The 20,691-nt window shown below is 32.8% G+C and overlaps 1 protein-coding gene across 6 annotated transcripts in view; it reads left to right on the forward strand.

Moving 5' to 3' along the window:
• The window catches only part of PDS5B (PDS5 cohesin associated factor B), a 162,446-nt gene that overhangs the window by 133,074 nt on the left and 8,681 nt on the right, over nucleotides 1-20,691 (forward strand). For 4 of the 6 annotated variants that reach the window (XM_072976100.1, XM_072976101.1, XM_072976104.1 and 1 more), the window contains exons 24-31: nucleotides 1,836-1,959; nucleotides 7,483-7,687; nucleotides 10,222-10,336; nucleotides 12,132-12,264; nucleotides 12,581-12,700; nucleotides 13,667-13,729; nucleotides 14,306-14,451; nucleotides 16,455-16,560. In XM_072976100.1, coding sequence (XP_072832201.1) covers nucleotides 1,836-1,959; nucleotides 7,483-7,687; nucleotides 10,222-10,336; nucleotides 12,132-12,264; nucleotides 12,581-12,700; nucleotides 13,667-13,729; nucleotides 14,306-14,451; nucleotides 16,455-16,560 — 1,012 coding nt within the window. The remainder of the gene's footprint in view (nucleotides 1-1,835; nucleotides 1,960-7,482; nucleotides 7,688-10,221; nucleotides 10,337-12,131; nucleotides 12,265-12,580; nucleotides 12,701-13,666; nucleotides 13,730-14,305; nucleotides 14,452-16,454; nucleotides 16,561-20,691) is intronic. The other 2 variants (XM_072976102.1, XM_072976103.1) reach the window with 1 other exon arrangement.

A 20,691-nucleotide genomic window follows, 5' to 3' on the forward strand; every position in this document is an offset into this window, starting at 1 on the left:
CATCACTTACTAGCTAGGTGGCCTTCAGCAAGTTACTTGAACCTCTCTGTACCTCAGTTTTCTCATCTATTAAAACAGAGATGATGATGATACCTATTTCTTCTAGCTATTATGATAATCAAGTAAGTTGGTATATTTAATGTATTTTTTTAAAGCACTGCCCAGCACAGAGTGATCAGAGGTATTGATGGTGGTAGTGGTTATTATGTCAAGGTTGGCTAAAATTTAGACATTTTTCCAGTTTGAAAACACAAGTGCCATTTATTGCCTCTTATTAGTAATAAAAAATGAGTGTAACTTTTCCCCCTTAGTATATCCAACTTTCTTTAAGACAAAATATAACCAGTGACTACCAGCTGCTTTGTCTCTTTCCATCCTGTTTTGCTCATCCTGTATTTTTTGTGTAGGATGGTAACAGTAGTAGCACATTTTTCTCAAACAAATCAAATAAAAAGAAAACTTTGAAAACCATGTGTAATTCATTTATTTACCTTCTTTCAGTTTAATTAGTTGTCTTCCCCTTCTACTTTGTAATTTATGTGCTAGCGTTCAGGATTTATATAATTGGAGAAAAAAATTTCCTTAGTATTAATACATTTTGACTATTAAACTTGTTAATTGCATTATTTATGTGCCTATTTAGATCTCATCTCACCTGTTTTTATTCTTAGTGTTTAACAAAATCAAATGTGTACTTGAATTCTACAAATGAATGTGAATTGTATTTGTTCTGCATTGCTAAGCAAGACTTTATATAGAAACCTGATCTTCAAAACGTAGTTGTAAAGCGTCTAATTATAACTATTTTTTTATTTATACTAAATAAACTGCAACAGGAAAATCAGACCTTCCTTAGCAGTGGTTGAGTGATTTACCTTATAATAACTACTTGGAATATTACTATTGGTAAACTAAAAAAGCACCTCTAGGACATGTAACTTCAGAACTGTATTAATGCTGGTGTGCATTCAGTCAGTATTTTTACATAATCCTTCAAAAGGTAAAGGAAGAGACTTAAACCAAGTGAACCATTAGATCTTAGAAGACTAAGACTTGCCTTTAAGTCCCTCTCAGTACTGTACATATGATAGACGCATATTTGTTGTATGAGCATTAAATAATGGCGCTTTACTATGGACATAGGGGGTCCTAATTAAGGAGTTATAACTTTCCCTCACATTAGTCCAGGATCCCTATAATTTTTTTCAAGATCCCTGTAATTCATGTAATATGTCACTATATTAGGAAGGATTGATTAGATATATTAACCAATCAAGAATTTCCTAATTGTCGAAGTATGTCCCATTTAGCAAAAAATTTTCTTTCCTTAAACTTAAAAAGAGGCTCTTAGTAATATTTTAAAACTTGAATTCTAGCTAAAAATAGGAGTGTTTTATCCACTACACCTGTTTTCTTCTTTTGTACTTAGCACCATAGTTTTTGTTGACAGATTAGCAGGTTGTAGAACATTTGTATGCATAATCTATAAGTAAACACATTTATCAAAAAAAAAAAAAACAACCCATAGTGGAAGTCTTAGAATCGAACAACTAAACGTACAGATAGATTTGCTCTAGGCTTGGCTAAAAGCTATTTTGTGTAGACAGAGAATTAAATGACTAGCATAGACTGATGTTCAGGAGAAGAATTTTGTAGTATTAGATACCATCTTCTAAAAGTTAAGTAAACATAATATGGTTTTCAATATCAAATTGTTTCCTACCCCCCCTTTTTTCTGTCAGAGGAATTTTTATAAAATTAGATATACAAAGTAGGAATGTTTTTGTGTAGACAGTTAGAAATCTAACTTACATTCTTCCTTGCTTATTTTTCAGTAAACCAGATATGTCACGCCTGAGACTTGCTGCTGGGAGTGCTATTGTGAAGCTGGCACAAGAACCCTGTTACCATGAAATTATCACATTAGAACAGTATCAGCTATGTGCGTTAGCTATCAATGTAAGGAAAATGGCTGTGTAGAACATGACTTTGTTTGGTCTTTGACTTTTAGGAAGAAAAAGTCCACCATGATACAGAGATAAAAATCATGAATGTTTGTGTCTCCTTTTGGAAAATTTATATATGAGACCATTTCAGAGTTGTAAAACTGTCATTTGAGTTTTGGGTTGCTAACATAGTACAATTAGTTCTCGTTACTTGCAGTAGTTCTGTTCTATGAAGTCACCCCAAGCACTGAATAAGCCAATATTCAACCAGTGCTCACAGGGACATTAACACTGAACTCATGTCCAGCAGCACTGTAACTCATGCCTGCAGAAAGCTAATGTGACACGTATTTTCTCCATAAGGCACATCACAGCCTTCTTGCTCTTAGGAACACTAACCAGCACTTCAGCACTATGCTTAGGAGCTATTTTAAACAACAAAATAACCAACAAAAAGTACAGAATTGTGAGAAATGTGGCACTAAATAGACTACCAAAAGGACACTTGTTAATGAGAGTTGAAACAGTAAGGGAGAACATTGCCCTGTGTGACCTCAGCCAGCACACATGTCAGGCAACTCAAATTTTTGCTGCTCGCAAATGACCATGGAAGTGCAGCAAGTAGTGTTTGGGGTTTACAGATAAGTTTTAGTGAATAGGTGAATTCACAAATTTATAATGTGTGAATAATAAGGATTGAATGGATTAGTTCTTGAAAGAAAATGTGTAGATATTTATAGTTTTATAAAGACATGGTATAGGTTAATTTTACGTCAAAGGCATTCTTTATTACTCAGAGAGTTAGAATTTTAAATTATTAACAGTGCTACTAATGGATTCATACTCCAGCCTTGTGGATTTCATATTAGAGTGCTATAATATTTATTGCTTTACAAGTTTTTAGCATAACTAAGAAAATTAAAGAAAAAGAACTTTTATAATAGTAAATACGATATTCCATTATGGATTTTTCATTTATAATTTAGTTATTTTACACTTAGTTTTCCTGTTCTTTTCCGTGCAATCTAATTTATAAGAATTTGGCATTTATTTCAGGGATTTTAATTTTTCTCTCCACTCCTCTCTTCCTTCTGTTGCTTGTTGCTGCATATGTATAACCCCTAGACATAAACAATCATCTGTTTTTAAATTGTAATCATTTTGCCAATTTCTGGTACTTCAGGCTTTAAAACAGCTATTCCAAATCCTGTTTATTATGATTTATTTTAATTTTGGTGTTGTTATTCAGATATTATACAATTGGAAGAATAACATTGGGAGAACCCATAATTTCCCTGTTTAGTCTTCCCCTTTAATTTTGGAGAAAATCTTACTTTGCAATAAAGTAATAATTGTCTTAAAAGTATATATTAAGTTTCTTAGCAAACAGCCTATGTAATTACTGTTTTCCAATTGGCAGTACCTGCAGTTGATTTATCAGATTCTTGGTTTAGCATTTCTTAAGGTATTGGTGCTGTCAGTTGTGAAGTAGAAATTTAAGAAAAAAGGAAGAAAGTATGGAAATATGCCCAAAGAGATGGGCTTTGTTTGAAACTCCTTAAGTATAATAAGTACGCGCACATCATTGGTTTAATGTCCACTATGTACAAAAAGCATGCACACTGGCCAGCTTTTGGAGGCTTTCTTGTCTAGCACACTATTTGTTATATATTATTACCTCAGTCACCAAATTCCCAAGGTGAAAGTTCAGATTGCCTGAGTTTAAAGATTGTTTTGGAATTCTGTTGACTATGGAACATGTGTTAGTGATTAAAAGTTAATTATTAGCACATTCTCACAACTTACAAACCTATGAGGTTATCATATTCTAAACAAAACTTTTCCTAATTCTGCTACTGCTTTAAACCATACACCCATCTCTTCTTTTTAAACTTCGAAACCTCAAGAAAGAGTAATCTCTTTACCTCTTATCCTCTCATTCCTCATCTTTTGGCATTTGCCTTTACTGTTTTCTGAAAATGCTCTATTAAAGTCCCCAGATCCAATGATCTTAATCTTCATGGTACATGTCCTTTTTGCATCATTTGACACAACTCATTGTGCCTTTATTCTAGAAACGCTCATCTTTGGTCTTTGTTTCCTGATTGTTGTCATATTTCTCTGACTACATTTTCTGGCCCTTCTCTTCTCCTTTAAAGATATGTTCTGTGAGGATTTGTTCATGACCAACTTTTCCACTTGCACATTCTTGTTTGGCCATGTCATTTTCTATTCTTCTTTGGCCATGTAACTCCTATTCTAGCAACATTAACTTTTCTTTTCAAGTCTCTGGTCCAATGCTAAACAGAAATTTCAAACTTTCATGTATTGTTAATGTAGGACCAAATGCATACTCTATTCTTTTCTGACATGTAGAACCTCACAGTAAGCATCAAATAAATATGAATGTCATTTCTTCGATCTAAAAACATAATTTACATTTGACCATTTGCTTGCACTTAACCTTGCTGCAAAAGTGCAGATTATTAATACATACCATCTTAACCATACTTCCTGCTGGAACCCTCATTAGCTCTCACCTATACTATTGTCAGACTTTCTCTTTCGTTGACTACATTTCCATATTACAGTTCTGATCAGGTTATTCCCCTGGTCAAAAATACGTAGAGGCTTATACTCCTAAGAAAGAAAAAAATCACATCTATTTTATAACTTGCCATACAAGCCCCTCTAATATTTGGACGCAGATATACATCTTAAAATTTTGTTTAGCACACTACCCCCTACGTACTCTCATTTCTGTGAATCTGAGCAATTTTTTTTTCTTTTATGTACTTGTGGTTTGCTGCCTCTAGTTTTCTTCTCACCTCTCATTTCTACACATCCAGATCCAATCCTTTCTGCAAATCAACGCTCAGATGCAATCTTCTCCACAAAACTTAGTTATTCTTGTAGCTGGTCTCCTTTTGATCCCCTACAGATTTTACCTGTAGTCCTCTGATACATACATGACTTGTGCTTAGATATTTATATGCCTGTGGTTTATTTTTCTTAACTTGAGTTGAACTCTTTAAAAGCAATATTGTATCTCAGAAGCCTTACCATGCATTTGAGTAGAAAGTAAATCTGGAGGGATAGAAACTCAATAATATGAATCATAAAATTATTTAATAATTGCTTAGGTGTTTTAGAATTTGACTGCAGTTCTTTAAAAATTCACTATGTACTGCTATGTGCTGTGCATTGTTTTGGGTTCTATAAATACAAAGATGAATCATGGCTACAACCCTCAAGAAGATAATAACCTCTTAGGAGAACAGAAAATATAAATAAGTACTAGTAATACAGTGCAATACAGAAATAATTGAACTATTTACAGGATAGTAGAAGTAGTTCTGAGGAATAATTTGTACTTTAAAAGGCCACTGAAAGTGAATTTATTTAAGATTCAGATGAAAATTGATTTCTTAGTAGTGAATGAAAGCTTTGATTATCTAGGGGGAAAATATTTTGTAGTATTAGACATCTTATTTATGTTGAACCAGTTATTGGCTATAACTATAAACATGAAAAAGTATCAAGTGTTTGCTTTTTTAAGAGTGTATTTTTCCTGATAAAAATTTTATCACTCTGTCCTTTACTTCACATTTTTTAACCTAGTTGAAAGGGTAAATCTTTGCAAAAAAACTATAAATGAAATAAACATTAGGAGACTTCCTCAGTTCCCAGGAGAAAGCTTTTAAATCTCTATTCAGATGAGTCTCTTCTAATGTTCCCGTTGTGTCGTTATTCTTGTCAGTTTTCTCGTCTTTTGCTGTTAATTTTGTCAGTTGCCTTGCATATAATTTAACAGTTCTCTGACATCACTTTGATGACTTTTTGAAATCCTGCTACTTGTGCCATGATTCACAATTGACTTTGTACTTAATTTGCATTGTATTACTGGATCCTCATTGATTAGTGAAAGAATGACAAAAACATGGTGTTGGTTGCAAATGCATCTAAGTGGGGGGGGTGTTGGAGTGGTGGTTAATGTTTTTGTTTATTTTTTTGAAGTATAGTTGATTTACAATATTGCGTTAGTTTCAGGTGAAAAGCATAGTGATTCGGTTTGGTTTTGCAGATTATATTCCACTATAGATATTGGGTATAATTCCCTGTGCTATATATATAGTAAATCCTTGTTGCTTGTCTATTTATGTATAGTAGTTTGTATCTGTTAATCCCATACTCCTGCTTGTCCCTCTCCTCTTGTTTAATGTTTTAATGAATGATCTGTTCATTTGTGAATATATATGTGATATGTTTACTTTTACTTATACAGTTTATAATTGGATATTTTCATAATAAATAATAGGATAATGAAGATCCCTCTCCGCCATAAGGGTGATACTGAAGAAGGAGTGAGATAACTTTATTTTGTTGAGTATGAGGGTAGATAATAGACAATGTATCTATGAAAGCTAGACTACTTCTTTTTAAAGTGGATATTTGATATTATAATAAACTGAGTTTAAATTAAATGATACAGAAAATAAGGATTTAAAGATAAGGGCAAGATGTTATGACCTGGGTTTTGAAGAAAAACAAGTAACATTGTAGATTGAAGAAATAGTGCACATTAAGTTGCAATAATATGAAAAATACTACACCTTGTGTTCATTGGTGGAGTGTAAAGTGTAATTATGGAGGTCTTTGTATTTCATAGAAGGTCTGTATGTGTCTCATGTGTGGCTCAAAAGTCATATTTAGCTTTTCCCTGTAGTTTAGAAAAAATTCTGATAATCTGTTTACCAGACATTGCACTAGGTTTAGTGGCACAAAGATAAATAAAGACACAGCTCTTGTCTTCAGGAAATAAGCAGGGATGGGTAAGGCACATAAGCCAGTCATTTTAATCCTGTGTACAAAAACATGCTATGCTGGAGATCTGCACAGATCGCCAAGAGAGCACAGTGGTGGGTGCAGGGTGAAGATTAGGCAGTGATTCTGGAAGACAGAGGAGCTGTCATTAAAGACAAGGAGGAGTTAGCTAGGAGAGTGGAGGCAGGTGATTTAAGACAGCGAGTTTAGTGTGAAGAAAGCAGGGACAGTGGTAATGAACAGATTGGTTCATTGCTAATTACTAAAAGTAATGTGTTTCTGAACTTGAGTAGTAACTCTTGCCTTCAGAGTTGTACATTTTAATCTGAATAGTTTTTAAATGATGAAACTAAAATATGTAACTTGGACAATTTTATCTTGCTCAGTAAATGAAAAAGTTAAATATGAGATAGTGTTCCAGCTTTTTTCTCATATCTTATTTGTTAGGATAAATTTACATTTACCAGTTTTACTTGTTTTAAGAGTACCTTCAATATTTTCTAACACATGTAGTTACTAGGGTCCAGGTGATCACTCCAGTCTTGAAATTAGCTTGTCACAACATCTCAGTCTTATGAGCAGAAGTAGTGGTTGTGTGTAAATTTGCTGTGTTTACCCTTCTGGTTACTTGATTTGGCAAATTCATATCTGAAGTTGTTACTTAGTCTTTGGTGCCACGTGGATAATATGTGGAATAATTATGTCTCCACAGGATGAATGCTATCAAGTAAGACAAGTTTTTGCTCAGAAGCTTCACAAAGGCCTTTCTCGATTACGGCTTCCACTTGAGTATATGGCAATCTGTGCACTTTGTGCAAAAGATCCCGTAAAAGAAAGAAGAGCCCATGCCAGGCAGTGTCTGGTAAAAAATATCAATGTGAGACGCGAGTATCTGAAGCAGCATGCAGCTGTTAGTGGTAAGCGTTTATGAAAATGAGAAGTGTACTTTTCCATCCTGCCAGTTTCAGTTTTATAGAATACAACATGATGTTACTGTTTATTTATTATATTCTAATTGGCCCTCATTAAATAAGAAGTTATTACTACTATTCAATAACAGCTTTTCCCCTTAGAAAGTCATTTTAAAAATACAAATTCAAGAGTATTTAAATATCAACCCTTATATCTTTATGTAACTGACTAAAAGGCCAAGGGAAATAAGCAGTGACGTTGGAGGTACTTTTAATGAAACAGTAAAATTTACATTTATATAGATTGCCTAAATACTATCTTTAAGTTTAAAAAACTTAAGTAGTAACTCTTGCCTTCAGAGTTGTGCATTTTAATCTGAATAGCTTTTAAATGATAAAACTAAAATATGTAACAGGTCTTCAGTCTTTTTTGGTTATCCTCACCTGTAACTGACATTAATATCAGGTGCTTGTGTGCCTTTTTAAACTACTCACTTTATACCACCCACGCTGTTAACTTTTGTGCCTCTCCAACTTTTATGACTTGTTTACAGCATTAGAATCCATTCAGTTATGCAAGTCAGAAATCAGAGGCATTCTTCATGCCTTCTTTCTTCCTTTCATCTGTCACTAAATCCTCTTAATTGTTCTAGTAGGTATCTTCAGTGTTTCTCAATTCTCCTAACCCTGCTATATTTTACTTGTATTATCGTATACACTCCTGACTAGCTCCCTGTTTATAAATGTTTCCCTGCCTCTGACCCACCTCCAGCTGTGCCACACCGCTATCAAAATTATCTTTCTAAAACAGATCACATCACTTCCTTGCTTGAAATACGTGTTGATACTTTATTGCTCATAGGATCAACTTGAAACTCATTAGCATGGCCTCTTATAGTTTACTCTCAGCCTGAGTTCTAAGCTTTCTCTCTAGCCACTCCCTACTATAAATTCTGTGTTCCTTGTACTCTGTATTATTTGAAATTTGTGCAGCCATCTTTTTCCTCTGTTGTCAGCTGTATCTGGAAAGTGCCTCCCCCTTCTGGCCAAACAAATAGACAAACAACAAAACCAGGGAGCATGATTTGCCCTTTTTCAATCCTTTAAAATAATTTTGGTGTCTCACCATTGGGACCCTGTTTCTCTGACTTCCTTCCTCACCTTGGGAAAAATGAGGGCTCTGGAGTCAAATCCCACCTCTGCTGTTTACTGGTTGCGTTATTTTCGCAGTCTGAGCCTTAGTTTCCTTATTTGTAAGATTTTATAATTTTACTCATTTCTTATGGTTGTTATGAGGATTAAAAAGTTATGTATATAAAGCACCTGGCATAACGCATGTTCTAAAGAAGTACTCAGTAGTTGCCAGCTATTTTTATTTTAGGGCACTGTCCACTTCAATAAGTACTCAATAAGTATAGCTGCTGTCCTATCTATGTTTGTGTGTGAGGTCTTTATCTAGTCATATTCATCTTTGTATTTAAAATAGTAAGCCCCAGTGAAAATAGTAGGCATGGAAAATAGTAAACACTCAGTAGATACTCGATAGACTTTAATTTGAATTTCACTGAATTTTGAACCCTGTTTCTTTTTTCCTTCTATACCTACCTTGAATGAATGATATTACACACAAACTATTCTCTTTGAGTTCAGTAACAGAAATAAAGAAAACTTGATGCCTTATAGACACACATGTATAATACATATTTTATATATATATATTATTATGCTCTAGGTTTTATTCTCCTTGAGTTCAGCAATAGAAATAAAACGTGATGCCTTATTGACACACATATATATATATAAAATGTATACTATATATATTATTATGCCCTAGGTTGAACATCTGATTTTAAGTTTTGAGGGTAGGAAATATAAAAGGAATTGTTCAGAATATGAATCCTGGTCTTTTGAGTAATCTTTATTAAAACTGGTTAGGATTACCATTTCTACCTCTAATGGACATGCTGATATCAATCAAAATATAAAAATATTTGAATTTAAAGTAAAAAGATGTTTCCTTGTTATTTAAAATGTCCTAGAATCAAAGTCTATTCCTTTATATCTGTTCTTCTGTTACAAATGGTATCAAATAGTATCAAGCTGTTCCACACTAAATTTTGGTACCACACTAAATTAAAGATTTACCAGTTTTTTCATTTTGCTCAGCAGCTTACCAAGGAGTGTTGAACATAGAGTTGCTAATACTAACAAGAAAAACAGATCTTATGTTTCTTAATCTTGAATATAGTTTGGGTCACTTTCCCCCATATCCATTGAAAATTAAAATTTTGTCTTTGTAGCCTCAGTACATGGTGCGTTTAGTAGACATTTCAATATTGAACATGATGGATGAATGAATAAACTGTTTGATTTATGGTGTACCTGCACACTAGACATTTCAATGTATTTTTCTTCTAGCCATATTGTAGTAAATTGTTGGGATGTAGTATTAGAGAGAAAGAGAATGAGTAAGATTTGGTTTTCTAACCTGGATATTTTTGTTTTGTTTCTTCTTCTTTTTTTTTTTTTATCTTTTTCAGAAAAATTACTGTCTCTTCTACCTGAGTATGTTGTTCCATATACAATTCACCTTTTGGCACATGACCCAGATTATGTCAAAGTACAGGATATTGAACAACTTAAAGATGTTAAAGAGTAAGACTTTTTCCATCCCATTTTCATACTTTTCTGAAAGTTTTTCCCCTTTCCTGCTGATAATGAAATCTCAATTATAATTAGTTTATTAAATTTATTTCATTTCTTAGGAGTTTAAGGGTTTTTACCTTATTTGTTCTCTTATTTTTCTTTTTTCATACCATCTCTTCATATTTCATTTCTTAACACAGTTTCCCAAAACAACTTAACATAATTACTTTCCAGTTTTTCTACCAGTCTGTCATTTCTTTTCTATTGAAACAATACATTAAATGTTTTCATTCCAGTTCTTATCTTTTCCTACTTTTGTCTGAAACACTGTATAGATTTTCATGTGGGGTGAACTAATACTTTCTTTTATTCACATGGTAAGCACATTTTCTTTGCAGTTACTTTCTTCCTCCATAAGGAAGAGAGGATGGTCTAATTTATAATGGGCCAAGCTGATAACCAGGAAACTGCTCCCACTTACTACTTCATTGATGATTCTCTAATTAAAGTTTGTGACAGTCAAAATTTATTCAAAGATTCTTGTTGAGAGGCTGAAAGAGACTATATATGCCTGGGTGTGTAGCAGGGGAATATAACAGTATTTAGAGAAGTCTTCATAATACCAGCAGAGTTCTTTAAATAAGATTTATCTAAAATTTAACAGTGAAAAAGCCCTGTTTATGTTATAATAAAGGATGACCTTTGTGGTTTTCAATAAATTAACTTACTATGTCTTTAACTTCCTATTAAAGGAAAATAGCTCTTGGTTTCTTAATTCATAGAAATATTTTATAGTTAAATATTTGAGATGCTTCAAGAGAATAAAATTAAATTACTGATAACTTTCTCATGGCAAGAGAAAAAGCTTTTACCATCTTTTTTGCCCACAGTTTCCATTAAAAAAAATAATAATAAGCAGTTAGTTCCCCCCAAATGAATTCTGTGTTAGAGTGATTATAACTAATGAAAACTTTTAGCCATCCTTCTTTCTCAGAGAGTTTTGACTTTTGAAATGGAAAAAATATTCTTCAGAATTGACAAAACATTTTTGGCTGTATTTATAAATTGCCCTAGTAGAGCCATGAGTGATCTTCATTTTGAGAGCCATTCTGGAAGAACTTACCCTATGTCTGAGATCTCAGAGGTTACTTTTTCTCTCTTCTAGAATGATACCTTGTTTCACATTTCTCCCTTCTTCTCCCATTTTTCTTCTCTGTGCTTTTTCTCTGTCCCATTCTGTCTGCATAGTACACAGAGACAAAGAACTTTCATTTTTTTTGTAATTAACTTTAAAATTGAGGTACTGGAGCTTTCTTTTTATTTTTCTCTCTTTAAGCAAAAACGGTATATGTAGTTGTCAGCCATGACTTTCCCCTCTAATTTATTGATGAAGATTCATAATTATTGAGTGTAAGGTAGTTAGATTTCTTTGCCAGTCAGGACTACAATCAGTCCTGAGTATTTGAGGCTTCACTTTATCTATGGCCCATTTATTCTTTAGCCAGTCTCCCTCCCTGTTATAGCCAGGGGTTACAATCACTTCATTCTTAACACCATTTCTGTTCTTTTTTAACCCGCCTCCCTAGGAAAATTAGTGAGACTTTGAGAAGGTGTCTTGTGAACTCTCACCTGCATTGCTGACATGTTGTAATGTGTGTGTGACATATCTTTTTTTTCTCTGTTGATTTGTAGGTGTTTCTTTTTCATTTTTTCTGCTTCTGTAGTTTATTGTACTTATGTTTAAAATTATTATATCTGTTTTTAACAATGAAATTTTTCTTCTTTTTTTCTTGGTATTTTTTAGGTGTCTTTGGTTCGTTCTGGAAATATTAATGGCAAAGAATGAAAATAACAGCCATGCATTTATCAGAAAGATGGTAGAAAATATTAAACAAACAAAAGATGCTCAAGGACCAGATGATGCAAAAATGAATGAAGTGTGTAATTCTTTATAAATAATTGATTCCATGTCGATTTTAAGCATTTAACTATAGAGTATCAAACTTCTGTAGACAACATTAGTCTTTCCTTTTAGTAGTAAATAGTATTTTTATTAATAGTAATTAGACTTACTAATATAGAATTAGTAATAATACTGTTACTAATAAACTAATGAAAATAATAGTCATTGTAGCATTTTAACTTACACTGTTGTCCTGAAAACTCCATATTAAATGCATGTTGTAGAATTACTCCTAATTCACAGAATCTAGGATGCCATTAAGTATCTAATTTTTTTAAATACCATTGCAGAAACTGTATACTGTGTGTGATGTTGCCATGAATATCATCATGTCAAAAAGCACCACATACAGTTTGGAATCTCCTAAAGACCCAGTACTACCTGCTCGTTTTTTCACCCAACCTGACAAGGTAGTTGTTTTAGAATTTGTTTGTGTAAGTTGAAATAAGATGTATTCTTGGCACTAGGTTGTGGGAAGGTCAGGAAGGATCATTGTCAAGAGCTGGCCCACTACTAATGTCATGGAAAGATCGCCATGAGTGTTAATAATGTGGTTCAAGAGAAGAATATGGGCCAAACTGTAGGACACAAGTAAGGTTCAGAGATGAATTAGGATGATCTATAGTGTTTGAATCCAGCATTTTATGCCAGTTTAGGAACACAGGCAAAAATGTGATCAAAGCTTGTAGATGTATGAGTTAATGGCCACTGATCCAGAATGGGAAGGAGAATGCTGGGAGTCTTAAGTTATAATCCCTTGATTGAGATTTGTAACTGGTATGAGGAAACAAGCAGAGAACTGACACTGGAATAGGCCCAAGATCTTGGGAACATTACAGGAATGTTCCCAAACCACTCGTGAAACTCATGTTTGGTATGATACAAAAAGATATTTTTTAGAATCTCTTAGAGGTTCATAGTGCATTTAAGCTTAGTAAGTTAGCTGAGAGTAAGGGAACCACCACTACTTTTTTTTTCTTTCCAAATAGCAAAATACCAGTTAAGGTCCTACCAGTATCTAGAGATAAGAACTCAGACCTGTAGATTCACCCAATAGCTAGCTAAAAGGGACTGTCTGCTTTTAAGCATTCACCTTGGTATTTTTAAGGTAAGGGGACTGTGTGTGGCCTCTTCCCTGGAGAGTATTATTACGTAAGCCTGTACTTGCTGGTGTGCTCTTAGCACTCTAGCATGTTAGAGCTCAAATATGTTGTGTTAATACTGGAGTTAGTACGAGGTTAGTTTAAGTTTATTAAAGCATTTTAAATCAGTGACTGAAATTTTGAGTTTCAACTGATTATTTAGTTTAAATAAATATGTATCATAGATACAGTGTTTCAATTTTCACTGACTGTGTCCTTCTACTTTGCTTGTAGAACTTCAGTAACACCAAAAATTATCTGCCTCCAGAAATGAAATCATTTTTCACTCCTGGAAAAGTATGTTTTGAAATTGTTTTAATTTTTATGTAGTAGTTTATTTTAGTGTGATTATTGGCATAATTGTGTTATTTTGTATTTCTTTAAAAATTGATGTATCAAAAGAAAGTATAAGTATTAGGTATCTTCCATTTACTAGTAAGAAATAGTTATATTTACTGTCTAGATGCAATCTGCAATACAGAACTTATTTTTTACCTTCTGATAAAGCCCTGGAGATGTTGATCCTTAAATATCTATCCTTTATATTAAGATAAAAATATTAAACTAAAAAGACATTTTCTTAGTTCCTTCTGTAGCAAGAGCCTAATTATCTATTTTCATTGTTGACTATGCATTTAAGTTGTGTCACTTTCTGTGTAAGTCTTTGCCTCCAAATAACTAAGAAACTTAAATTTATGCTTGCTACATATTTGTTCAAGTGATACTCAGTTTATTATAATCCTTGCTTTGCTCAAGGATAGGCACTTTTTCGTGATTTGTACATTTAAACACTTTGGCAGATGTTATTTATGGTTCTTTACATCTATTTTCTTTTGGCTGTAATCAAATAGAGATTTGCGTTTTTCATTTCAGCCTAAAACAACCAATGTTCTAGGAGCTGTTAATAAGCCGCTTTCATCAGCAGGCAAACAATCGCAGACAAAATCATCACGAATGGAAACTGTAAGCAATGCAAGCAGCAGTTCAAATCCAAGCTCTCCTGGGAGAATAAAAGGGAGGTAAGTACATAAGAAATATCATGCTTTAAATTTAAGAATTCCAAAAAAGCTGTGAGATGTAAAATAACATAACCCAAAACATGAAATGTCAGTGAATGGAAATCAGTGCATATCTGCACTTTCCCATGTAATACTGGTAGCCGTTTACAAGTTAAACGTATTTGCTTGCTCATTTCCGATAGGTACTCCATCTTAGCCTTTCATATTTTAGGTCATTGGGGTAATCTGTGTTGTAGACATACAAGCTGGTTTCCAACCTCAATGTCTAGTGATTATAATCCTTTAAATTATGATCCATCCATACAATGGAATATAGTCATTAAAAAAGTGATGAGTATGAACTAACACGAAGAGTTTCCACATACATTATTGAATGAAAAAGACAAAGAATAGAACACTGTTAAAGTATTTTTGAGTTTTTAAAAAGGGTTCTTATTTACTTTTGCTTGTATATGTGTGGAAAGTCTTTGGAAGAACACAGCATCTTAATAGTGTCTGTGGCAATCTAGTGTAGGCAGGAGATGATTTTATAGACTGGTATGGTTTGAATTCCTCTTTGCCATGTAGATGTGTATAAAGTTTTTTGTTTAAAAAGTAATTTTTGAATGAACTTATGCTATACAGGAGTGTTTTTTTTCTCTTTTAAGAAAGAAAAAAGGAAAATAATTTAAACTTTAACTAGTTTAGCATAGAGCTTAGTATACCATTTGTTAGCAGCAGAGCCTTGTAAAGGGCTTAACTGCCACCATTTATTGATTTTGCTAAGTTATTATGAAAGATTATGCTGTCTTTTGCATTATGTATAACCAGTCAGTAAAGAAGGGAGGAGATATTCTAAAGTGTCTTATCCCATTTCTCTGTGATGAATAAATTGTTAAGTGATATATAGTATAAAAGAAATAGAACAAAAATTACACCTATAACTCTTGTTCTAAATTCCTATTTTAATACATATTAGTGATTAATAGCTAAATGACACCTTCACATCTGTCATTTGGACATTTTTCTGGTGGATGGCCTCTTACTTAACATGACCAAATACATTTCCAGCAACTCATTTCCTAAATTATTGTTTTTTCTCCTTGAATACCTGGTTATAATCAAAGATGGTCTAATTTACCCATCTAGGCTAAGAGCCTCAAAATTGTCTTTGATTCTGCCCTTGTGCTAAGTTTTGCCAATTATTTTCTCTACAATGTTTAATACTTCTCTTTTTGATTATCATCATTTCATTCATTCCCTTTCTTTAACTGTTTTGTAGTATTTGGCTTTTTCCCTTCGTTATTCCTCTGGCTGCATTACATCACTGCTAGATAATCTTTTTAAAATACTACTCTTTTCAGGTTATTCCATTACTCAGAAATCTTAATTGGCTTCTCTTGTTTGCTTTCAAGACAGTTATATGGTTTTACCCTATCCTCATCTCCCACTGTTATCCAAAACATGAATTGTCCCTGCTATACTTTTTCAGGATACTTTTGGTTAAACTTTCAATCTTTGACTAATCAATTTTGTGCCTGCCCCCCCCCCCCCGCCCAAATCCCATCAGTTCACCAGGACTCTGTCTAAGGGAATGAGCAAGGCATGTTTGAGAGATCAGTTTGGTTGGAGAGAAGGAATGAGAGAATAATGGTTAGGGATACTCTTGAGCGGTAGCCAGATTTTGTTTGGGCTTTGTGGATAACGTAGGGCATTTGGATTTGATTTTAAGTAAAACTGAAAGATATTGTGGAGTCTAGTGATCTAATGTGTGTTTTTAAAAGATTTCCCTAAGCTAGAACTGAGGTAGAAAAACCAGTTGGGAGTCAGCTAGTAGTAATCTAGGGAAGGGATGAAAGGGAGGAAGATGGGAAATAGCCAAATGGTGCTAAATATGATAGAATAAAATTGATAACTTGTGAAAATAAGGTTTCCTCATAAGGTTATAAAGCTATACTAGGGAGCAGGAAAAACTTTTAAGGTTATGTGATTTTAATAACAATTACAAATATCTGTATTAAAAGGCTTGATAGTTCTGAAATGGATCACAGTGAAAATGAAGATTACACAATGTCTTCACCTTTGCCAGGAAAAAAAAGTGACAAGAGAGACGACTCTGATCTTGTAAGGGTGAGATATTTGGTTTGTTTTTTAAATAGTTATAATAATAATAATTTTACATTGAAACCAGTTAACATTACTCTGAAGTTTGACATCTGATTTTACTTTAATGATTTTAATCACAAATTGGCATTTATAATTATCCTCTATTGTGTAATTGAAGTATATTTGAATCTCTTGAGTTTATTGTCATTCTAATAAGCAGTCTTTATTCTTTAGGTCTTTGGAATCAAAATGTCACTTCCATATTCACAGCTGCTTGGTTTTTGTGTGTTTTTTTTTTCCACACAATAAATTTAGACTTAGCCATAGAAAAGGAGAATAGAATGAGGATCCTAAAGTTTCCTCCATTTTAGTTGATTTCTTGAGCCTATAGTTACTAAATAAGCTTCCAATAAAGGTAGGAAATGCTACAGTTTTCATAAAGCCCTTGTTTAGTTTTTAATCTTAATAGCAATGGTAACTTGTATGATAGACATAATTTGTAAATGTCACTTGAAGACAAATTTGACAGTTTTAGTACAGATACAGAATACAGTGAGCATTCTAACACAACCTGATGGCATTAATAATTGGGCATATTTTGATTTTCTAGGTTAGGTCTAAACATTTCTTAAATAACCCATTAGGCTCCCTGAATCAATTTCTTTGTTTAAAATGTGGGTGTTTAGCTGGTAAGATTTATCAGAATAAATGTATTAGCCTAAATAAACTGTTGTTGCTGTTGTTTTATTGTTGTTATAAAGGTGAATATTTCTGATTAAGGATTACCATAATAATAAAAGTTACTGTGTTTTAACCTACTCAGCTAATAGAGGCAAAAGTTATTAGTAATCACTTTTGCTTTCTCCGAAACATTACTTGCCCTTATGTTTTCCACCGTCCCAATGTTACATATCCCAAGAAGTATGAATTACTTTCAGTTGATTCCATGTTTCTCCAGTAACTTATTTAAACCAGATTTTTTTCTTTCCACATAAAAAATTATAATTCTGAAATTCTTACTAAATCCTAACTGTACAATAAATTCTGATTTGTATTGGCTGTTTAAAGATGTTACCCAAGCAGCATTAAAAATTAATAACTTAGCCAGAAAGGAATCATGTTACCTAGATTTATAGAAGAGAATCTTTGAATTGAAAAAGGTAATTATGTCTTCTAGTCCTACTTCTCACTTAGTGCAGAAATTCCTTCATTATCATTTTTGAGAATTGGTCATCATGTGCTTAAAAATGCCTTAAGTGGAGAGCTTATAATTTCTGTCATTTGTTGGAAGCCTCTACTAGGCTACCCACACCCACATACCGCCCCTTCCTTCTCCCCCCCAAAATTAGGAAACATGGTTTTGATTAATTCTTAATGTTTTGTTATCCTGTAAATTTCATATCTAGTGCAACCTTTTAGAGCATTGCAGAATAATAAAATCCCTATTTTTTTATAGAACAGTTTTGAATTTCTGAGCTTTTGAGATTTATTTGTATAATTAATGAAGGCCTTTGGCTGTCTTTTGTGTAACATTACATGCATTTTCAGAAAACCCTTATAAGTAAGCTAGTTTCAGCTAAAATAATCTTAAAGAGGTGAGCATTGTGAAACAGAATTTCAGTTTAAAGACCAATAGGTTATGGTGAAAGAGTAACACTTCACATAGAAATTTCATTGCAGAGGGATTATCCTTCACATATATTTATATTGAAATGTTTAGTTTTACAAATAACATATTTTCCCCATTTCCTGCTCCCAACCTCAGTTTTATACTTCCTCTGTTCTTAAAACAATACAGTGCAAAATGAAAAATTAGAGAATGTAATGCTTTAGGAAACTGGATTATTTTATGGTATTCTCATGAAAGCAAACACTGGATTTCTTGTTTTTCACCAGCCTTTCCAGAGCATAAAGGAATTCAGCTGCTTTTTCTTACCTTTGGACACCAAAATGAATTGTAATGTTTAAAATTGGAAGGTTTAGTTTTAATTTAATATTTCTCTTCCCATCTCTGAGTAATAACAGTAATTTTTAATTTATGCACAAAACTTTAGATAAATCCTAACAAATTAAAAACCAGTCATTTATAGGTCTTTTTTTCCCCCTGAGATGGAAGGATAATTTAATGCTAAAAAAAAACCCTTCTAATATAGCACATCAGTATCCCAAATAAAAATACTAACAAAATAATCTCAGACTGTGCTAAGCAGACATAGTAAAATTTAAAATTCATTCTTGACAAATATAAACTCTTAATAAACTAATACTAGAATGATAATTCCTTAACATGCTAAAAATTTTATCTGTTTAAATCAGTAGTCAATGATTTAGCCAAAATTACTCTTCTTAAAGGCAAAATACTTAAAACATTAAAAATCAGGAGCAAAAGATGCAAACTGTTGTTACCAATCTTATTTAAAATTGTTCTAGAATATTTGAGCAATTCTGGAGGACGTGAAATAGGAGTCAAAAGTATGACAGTAAAAAAGAAGAGGCAAATTTATTTTTATTTTGGTACTCATAAAAAATTTGGGAAACAACTGAAAAACTAAGAATTTAGCATCATAGGCATATGTATGTATGTGTGTAACTAACTTTTACTCTGGTACTTCTACTTTGTATCAGGTATACACTTAGGGGAAAGAGGATTTACTCCAACACAATAACCACTGCAACAATGAAATTAGTTAGATTGATCTAAACATAACCTTAAACAGAAGTAGGGGGAACCTATGTGGAGAAAATTTCAAAACTGAGAAACATAGACGAGAGAGGACGCACCATATTGCTTCACGAGAAAAATGAATAAAAAAGATGACAGTTCTTTCTAAATTAATACATCATTGTAAAATTCCAGTGTGATTTTAAGTCCGTGTGGAAGAATAAATGGATGCAAAAGAGAAAAGTAATAGTGATAAGATCAGCCCTACTAGACACAGACACACTTAGTTATAATTAGTAAAACGTGATGCTGTTACGGTAGCCCCGGAACAACATTTCTTAAAAGCTATTACAGAACGAAGTGTTACAAATCAGTGATTTTGAAATGTTGGTTGTCTCTGGTGGTGGGAGTAGGAAAAACAGTTTAGAACCTCATCTCACATCCTATTCTAAAATAAGATACAATAATGTCTTAGTCTGCTCAGACTCGTATAACAAAATACCATAGACTGGGAGGTTTAAACAACACGAATTAATTTTCTCACATTTCTGGAGGTTGGGAAGTCCATGATCTTAGTCCTGGTCAATTCAGTTCCTGGTGAGAGCTCTCTTCCTCTTTGCAGATGGCCACCTTCTTACTGTGTTCTTACGTTGTAGACAGAAAGGTCTCTCTCTGGTGTCTCTTTTCATGACACTAATCCCATCATGAGGGCCTCACCCTCATGATCTTTCAACTGAATTAAGTCCCAAAGGCCCATCTGCAAACATTGTCATATTAGGGGTTATACAATTTAGTTCATAACAAGTAGGAAATAAAATTTAAACATGCACAGAAGTGTAGAATAATGTAGTTTAAAACTCAGACTTTAATAAACAAATGGACATAGGGCAGAATACCAGGGATATAATCAGGCAGTTCACAGACAAGAAACACAAATGACTGAACCTATAAAAGAATTACAGGTAATTTTGGTTGTTTTTTCCACTGATATTTTTCCTCCATTTTTCAGTTTTATTAGGTAAATTGATACAGTTTGCATATACACAATATATTGCACATATTTTTAAAATTTACTTATATGTACTATTCATTGTTTCTAAGAACAGTTTAGAGCCTTAGCTTTTTAAACTTAAATTGTTATCAAAGGAATAAAGCCAACCACAAAATAAGAATCAACAGAATGTAGTAATCCAATCATAAAGGACAGTCAAATGTGCTTACACATATTCAGGAAATCAGTCATCTAAGTTATAAATAATAAATAGTTCATTTGTGTCTTTTTTTTTTATTCTACATATAAGTGGTATCATATGGCATTTTTCTCTTCCTGGCTCTGCTGATTTTTGAGAATGTAAATTGGTACAAATTTTTTGGAAATTTAGTACTGCAAACATGTATTTATGTGTTTTATACACATGTGTATACATATAGAGAGCCTTATAAATGTTCATACATCCTATTCTTGGTTTCTTTGAAGAATTTTCTCAGTCTCT

The sequence above is a fragment of the Vicugna pacos genome, chromosome 14 (genome assembly GCF_048564905.1).
Source record: "Vicugna pacos chromosome 14, VicPac4, whole genome shotgun sequence".
In the NCBI taxonomy this organism is placed as follows: Eukaryota; Metazoa; Chordata; class Mammalia; order Artiodactyla; family Camelidae; genus Vicugna; species Vicugna pacos.